The sequence below is a fragment of the Lathamus discolor genome, chromosome Z (assembly GCF_037157495.1).
Source record: "Lathamus discolor isolate bLatDis1 chromosome Z, bLatDis1.hap1, whole genome shotgun sequence".
Classification (NCBI taxonomy): domain Eukaryota; kingdom Metazoa; phylum Chordata; class Aves; order Psittaciformes; family Psittacidae; genus Lathamus; species Lathamus discolor.
Window position 1 is genome coordinate 67,993,850 of NC_088909.1, and position 7,257 is coordinate 68,001,106.

Here is a 7,257-nt window from a genome sequence, read left to right on the forward strand (position 1 = left end):
AAACACTAGCAGCTTGTAAAACTGATGACAATGGGAGAAATCCTCGTGAATGCTTCTCAACACATCAATCATACTGACTCCCAGCCACACCACATGGCCATTCCACGCACTTCCAGGCAGACATCAGTCCACACTACACAGGATCCCAAGATCCCAGAGTTTCTGGAAAATAGATTTAGTCTTAATTTTTGTGACAGATGGAGTTGATAGTCTCAGGATGAAAAAAAGCGCCAGTTTTGACAGGCAGCAGATACCCATGCCCCTTGTGGTTGGAGACGACGTTTCTCTGGAATTAAGGTAGCACTGAAACGAAAGGCAATGGGTAACTGCACTCTTACTTTGTTATGCTCCTGTCGTTGTGCCTTAATATTTACATTTTTGTGTCTGCTTCCTTACAAGCAAAGCAAAGCGAGCAGGGAGTTTAACAGGAAGGCAGGAAGTCAGCGAGGATTACACATTTTATCCTTTTACCTATTTAAACCACGTTTTACTAGTCGGCCAGTTTTAACAAAGTATCAAAGAACTATACTGTATTTCTGTCTGCAGGCATCCCCATAGGTCAGTGTCCTAAGCCCATGCAGAAAACTTCGGGGGAGAAGCTGAACGAATTAAAAATCCGTGGGGGATGTGGTGAATGGAAAAAAGTTGCAATACTGGAGGCACTGAGAAGCGGTACTTACACGGTCGCAGGACACCACTAGCAGAGACAGCTTTTCTCTCCCTGACTGTACTAATACCCTGAAAACAGGAGGTCTGTTTAGATTAAAAAAAAAAAAAAAAAGTCGGTCCCTTTTGAGCCTGATCCTCCCTACCTTTCGGGAAGCAGCTCTGCCCCCACTTGAATCAGTGGGAAGTTTGGGTACAGACATCGCTGAGACTAGAGACCTTTTTTCCCCCTGCTGCAAGGAGCAGGAGCAGTTTAAAAGCACCATCTGTGCAAAGGCGGCGCGCAGATGCCCGCCGCCTGCCCTTCTGCCTCCGCGGCACGGTGCCCCGGGGAACCCCGCCGCCTCGCAGCCAGCCGCGGAGCGCTGGTCCCTGCCGCTGCTGCGCGCCTCTCGCCCGGCCGCCGCGCCGCCTTAACGGGAGGAGGGGCTCCTCGGGGGGCTGTCACTCTCCTTAAGCCTTTCCTTTCAAGCTTTGAATGTGAGCTGCCCTCCAGCCCCCCTCTCTCCTTCCCTCTCTCCAGCAGATCGTAAAGAGAGGAGGGGAGAGAAAAAAAAAAAAAAAAAAAAAAGTTTCAACAACAGGCTGGGCCAATGGCAAGTGGCGGGGCAGGGAAAGGGGGCCGAGCGAAGGGAGAAAAAAGTGGAGAAAAGGAGAAAGAGAGCGAGAGAACGCAGGCTGGGGGGGATGTGTAAAAGAAGAAGCGTTGCTAATTTTTTTTGTTTGTTTGCTTTTCCATGCATGCATAATGAGGCCTAATCAGAGCACGTTGCTGCTGCTCGGAGGGCACTTTTGTATTTAAAGCCTTGCAAAGAAAAAGGATCCACAGACGGATCCGCAGAGCAGCTTGCAGGGCTTGTTGACAACAGAAGCAGCATCAGTCGCCCAGAGAGAAAGAGACCCCGAAGGCTGCCTCTTCTCCTTCCCCCGTGCTATCTTCTTGCTAGCGGGGAGAGAAATTTCTTCTCCCCGCCACCCGAAAGTGCAACCCGTACCGAGAGGGAGCGAGCGGAGCCGGGACTGTGAATGGGATCGGAGCAGCTGGCATGTGCAGAGATGCTGCGAGCGGAGAGTTAAAAGCTCCCGAGAAGGCAGCAGCAACAAGAGCAGCGGCAGCAGCTGGGCATTTATTTTGTGCAAAAAAAAAGGAAAGAAAAAAAAAAAAGGAGAAACGGAACTGCATGAGGAGCAAGACAGCACCATGAGCTCTCCCGGCGCAGCTTGCAAGTCCCCGAGCGCACTTCGGAGCCGCTCTCCTCCGAGCCCCAGTTTGCACTGATTCCCCCCACCTCCACCGGGCGCCTTCGCCGCCGCCGCCAAGCCGGGAGCAGCGGGTGAAGAGCACGGCACGGCCCCTGCCGCCTGTTCGTACCGCGGCCTCGCCGGTTTCAGCTTCCGGGGACTGGAGGGCCCCGGAGCCGGCGCGAATGGATTGATGCGAGGAGACCTCATGCACAAGGCCGGCGGGAGTTTCGCAAACTTTTCCACGGGCGGCAGCTCCTTCTCCTCCTCCTCCTCCTCCTCATCGTCGCCAGCCAGCGCCTCTGCCCCTCTCGCCTGCGGCAGCAGCCGCCGCCCGCTATGGTGGCCCGCTCGTCCGCTCAGCACGCAGGCGGCGGCGGGCGCCGCTGGCCGCGGCCGGCCGCCTGGCTGTGGCTGGCGGCTGCGCTGGGCGCCGTATGGCCGCCGCGGGGCTCGCTGGTGCAGGGCCGGCGGCTGATCTGCTGGCAGGCGGTGCTGCAGTGTCAGGGGGAGCCCGAGTGCAGCTACGCTTACAACCAGTACGCCGAGGCGTGCGCCCCGGTGCTCCTGCAGCAGCCGCCGGCTGGCGGCGGGGCCGGGCCGGCGGGCGCTGCAGGCGCCTCGGCCTCCTCCAGGCGGCGGTGCCCCAGCCACTGCATCGCGGCCCTCATCCAGCTCAACCACACCCGGCGCGGCCCGGCGCTGGAGGACTGCGACTGCGCGCAGGACGAGAACTGCCGCGCCACCAAGCGCGCCATCGAGCCGTGCCTGCCCCGCACTAGCAGCCCGTCGGCCGGTGGCCCGGGTCTCGGCCCCGGCGTCATGGGCTGCACGGAGGCGCGGCGGCGCTGCGACTGGGACAGCCGCTGCAGCCTGGCGCTCAACCGCTACATGACCTACTGCGGGAAGCTGTTCAACGGGCTGCGCTGCACGGCCGAGTGCCGAGCCGTTATCGAGGACATGCTGGCCGTGCCTAAAGCCGTGCTGCTCAATGACTGCGTCTGCGACGGGCTGGAGCGGCCCATCTGTGAGTCGGTCAAGGAGAACATGGCCCGCCTCTGCTTCGGCGCGGACATGGGCGGCAACGGCGCCGGCAGCAGCGGCGGCTCGGACGGTGGCCTGGAGGAGTACTACGACGAGGACTACGAGGAGGAGCCGAGCCAGAAGGGGAGGGACGACGCGGAGGACAGTGCGGGCTCCGAGCCCGGTTTCCCCGTGCAGGGGGATAGCGCCGGCCGGCCCGCGGCCGTGGTCTGGGCGCTGCTGGCCTCCATCTTGATGCCGCTGCTGCCGCGGCTCTAGCGGCTCCCTGCCTCCCTCCGGCGCCGGCCTGCGCTGGCCTCCTCGCTGCGGCAGGGGGGCGGCCGGCGGGGTCCTCCGGGGCGCTCAGTTTAAATGCTCTAACCGTTAATCTTCCGACAGTTAGGCCGGGCCCTCCCCTCTCTGCACACACACTGCCCTCCGTCCCCCCGCGTCCCTCCGAAAGCGGAGGCTCCCCCTCTGCCGCCGTGCTGGCCCGCAGCCCTGCCCGCACTCTCCCGCCGGCCCGGCGGCCCCGGCAGTGGGAGGTGCCGCGGCCCTGCGAGCTGGTAACCTTGGTGGTGTGGAGCGGAGCAGCAGGCCGCGGAGTGCTGTTGTTTCGGGTGTTGGTCTGGAGCGTGCACTATGCAATTGCTGCCACTTTGCCTTCAAGTTAGCAGCGAGCTGAGCGGGCTGACGGGCAGACTGCTAGCGAGGCTTCAGCCGGCTCCCCGCTGCCGCCAGCCGCAGCAGCCAGTAGTAACGGCATGGTGGTGGTGGTTTCCTGTAAGGGTTTTGACATGAAGGTTAGAAGTGAGCTACCCAAACTTGCTGCCAAAGCTGTTGCCGTACTGGTCAGTTAACGACTATAATTTGCCAAGTCTCGCTCTTGGTGATGCTGTGATGCCCGAAAGGGGCAGAACGCAGCATCTGCCAATTTTTAGAGGAAATAGCAGACTGAATAAATTCTGTGGTTTACAGCACTCCCTCTTGCACACACATCTTCCCTTTAACAAAAAGCGTGCCAGCAGCCGGCTCTTCCTCTTTAACCTAGCGACATAAAAAAAAAAAGTTATTTTTTTTTTCAGAGCTGTTGGCTATACTGAACAATGCAACTTTTGTTTTAAAAGAGCTCTGCACTGCCATCTTTGAAAGACACTTTTAAACTCGAGAACATGTATGTACAAATATCCTGAAAAGTTATATTGCCTCTCATCATATCAGGGTGCTGACCTCTGGTAAATCTTATATAAGAAATGTATTTAAAACTGGGATTTGTTACCAGTTGCTCTTCTTAGTATGTACAATTTTATAAATTGTATGCTTTTGGGGATAATTTATTTAAGAAAAATAATAAAAGTTTTAAATTCACATCATATTTACCAGATAATTGCATTTGCTGTTCTTTTCTGGAAAGGTACAGATTTCATTTTATGTTTAAAGGGATACCAGCTTTAGTGATTCAGTGAAGTATTCTCTAGAACATCAAATGTACAGTGTATTTTACAGATTGGAATTTAACTTTCTTATTTGGAGAGACTTTATGAACGTTGTAGAATTGTATAAGTGCATTTCTGAGCTGCCTTAAACCTTGTATTTTTTATAGGAGGCATAAAAAAAAAGGCCTGTGTTTTAAATATGTACGGCTTTTTGTATTTTCTAAATGTGTAAATTAGTAAAGAAAGAGCTTTAAATAATGGATGTGGTGAAATTGTTTTCCAGGGACTCTTGAACTCTCAGCACCCGAGGTTGGGGGCGGGGGGAGAGGGATGTGGGGGGGTGGGGGGAGCGAACCACAGAATAACAAACCAAAAACAGTCAACAAACAAAAATCTCTGTCTGCCTGTAATACTTTACATAGATGTAAATTACTGCTATTCTTACTTTAATGAATAATTACATGCAAGAAGTAAATACAGCTTTGAAAGTACTACTTTAAAAGAGTGGTTGATTTTATAATGCGTTGGCATGGTAACTTGTTGGTGCCAGAAGAGAGTAAAGCAATTCAAGGACACTGCTCCTGTATGTATGTAGAATTACTAGTGTGCCGTGCTTTCTTCGTGAAGTGGAGGCATGTTGCTCTTGCTGACACTTAGAAATGCTCCTAGGCATGCAAACAAGTAAATGGTGAGAAATACATCACACAGAGGTGGCAAGTGTTTCGAATAAGGCTTTGCAGCAGGCAGTGGTGCGCGCATCAAGGGGGCTGCAACAAAACACACCGAAGTTTGCCATTCAGCCTGCCTTCTCCCACAACGAAGAATGCAAAAGTAAACACACTGGAGGGATCAGCAATTACTAGATCTTGTAATACTGTTCTTAAGAGTTACTTTGCATCGTGCTGAAGCCTGGTTTGCTGCCAGAGCTACTGATCTACACTCAAACGCCCTTAGATAAATAATTACACTCTTAAGCTGTGTCGAGTGCTGATACACTTGACCTTGTAAATAGAAATGTTTGCAGTAGGAATAAACTCCAGCACTGGAAAATCTTTTAAACATTAACACAAAAGAGAGAGCTCAGTCCTCTGGGGATTTGAGTTTTGGACTGCGTCAAGCTAGGCACTCACAAAAAAAAAAAAAAAGGCAGAGAGAAAAAAGTTTATTTATCTTCTATTCGTGGTGTTTATTTAAAGCTTTTCGCTTTAAATGCCATAATTGGATGGCGAGTCAGAAGTTTAAAAGCTACCACAAATAAACTTTGACTGAGGGGGCAACAGATTAGCAAGATAGTGTCTTTTTCATCTTACCAGATCTTGACAGAGCGCAAATCCACATCTGTCTGTTGTCTAAATCAACAAAAGTAGAAATTCCTGCGTCTGGATTGGTTATTTCAACAACAGATTATTTTATTATTTCTTCAGAGTGTGAATTTGATTAGGCTGTCCAGTGGTAAACTCACACAGGCGCACATGCACTCACATAAACCAGCCCCCAAATAGTTGTGATACCAGGCAAGTGTATGACTATGGTTTATGGCTGTAATCTGAAGTTCGTTTTTAAAGTCATCTGAACAGTTGAGTAAGCTTATTGTTAGAGCTGGAAATACTGTTTCTTCAGGAAGAGGATAGAGTAGTTGGGTGAGACTTGTAATAGAGTCAGCTTTCTCTACAGAATGCTGAGTTCACAGCTGTGTAGGGATGATCTTAAATATTCTCTCCAGTTCTTCAGGAGGTGCTTGGAAACATATTTTCAATTTGTCAACAGTTAGTGCTCACAAGGACTAGTTAACTCGTTGTTGATGAAAAATTCTCAGCTAAAAGCCTTTGTTTTTCTTCGGTTAGCAGTAGTAGTCTGCTACAATAAACTCAAGACTTGATTTTACAGGCTCCTGTCAAAAGCATCTGCCTGGAATAAATCAACACTGAGCACCACTAGGCAGGGAGGACTCATCTGTGTGCTTCCTTCTCCACAGAAAGTGGATTGTTTTAATTTAAATAATTGTACAATAAATACAGCTGAACTAATTCTGTCCTGTGAGCTCTTCCCCGAATGGAGATAGCTCTGCGGGTTTTGTCATGTTGTCAGAGTAAGCACAGTTTCCAGGAGGAATAGCTTGCCTGTGTTGGTATGTGTCCCAGCCGACAAACCCTGTGCAGATGTTGATGTCCATCAAATTTGTATTCCTTTTGCTTGATTTTGAGACAAATGGAAATTCTTGAAATGTCAAGGGATGTAGCAAGGACAGCTTTAAGCAAGGAAGGCCTTCATGCTCCCTGACAGAGGGAGATTTTCCACAGGAAAGGAAGTTCTCTCATTTGCCTGGATGTTTGAAAGTGCTCCTTGCCAAGACCCTGTCCAGCCAATCTCTTCCAAGGCTTGAAGGAACTCTCCACCATTTCATGCAAACTAATCCAGCAGGTTCTGCTCCCTTTTTATTCCCAGTTACCAGGTTTGAATTCTTGGTGACAGTTTATTTGTCTTTGGAGGCACTTCAGTGACAAATGTTTAAGGGAGTGTGGGACAATGGTGGAGAACAAGGAGGCAGTTCATTGAACTGACAGTGACCATACAGTAAATAGAGGGAGATTCAAGCTTCACTGATCACCCAAGCACACAGCAAAGCTTTTGTATGCAATCACAATGGACATAACATAAGGTCTCTTTATTTTTAACAATATACAGCAATGTATACAGGGAGGAATATGTAACTTTCAAAACTGTTATGAAACGAAGACTCACAGTGACTCTGGTTTGGCCAAGTCTTTCACAGTTGCATTGGAAAGCATGATGGATTTTAGTAACAATCTGTTCTCCACTCCTCTGAAGAGCTGTTAGTGAGCCAAGTTCTTCACTGCATGCTGGCACCTATAGTGCATGTCTATGGCCA

The 7,257-nt window shown here is 50.6% G+C and overlaps 1 protein-coding gene across 1 annotated transcript; it reads left to right on the forward strand.

Annotated features, from left to right (window-relative positions):
• The first annotated feature begins 1,313 nt into the window (after nucleotides 1-1,313).
• Nucleotides 1,314-4,625, forward strand: GAS1 (growth arrest specific 1). The gene has a single exon (XM_065662595.1). The coding sequence runs from the start codon at nucleotides 2,248-2,250 to the stop codon at nucleotides 3,208-3,210; it is 963 nt and encodes a 320-aa protein (XP_065518667.1). The 5' UTR covers nucleotides 1,314-2,247; the 3' UTR covers nucleotides 3,211-4,625.
• Nucleotides 4,626-7,257: the final 2,632 nt, after the last annotated feature.

Coding starts and splice junctions, on each gene's coding strand:
- GAS1 (XM_065662595.1), top strand. CDS start 2,248: ATGGTGGCCCGCTCGTCCGCTCAGCACGCAGGCGGCGGCGGGCGCCGC.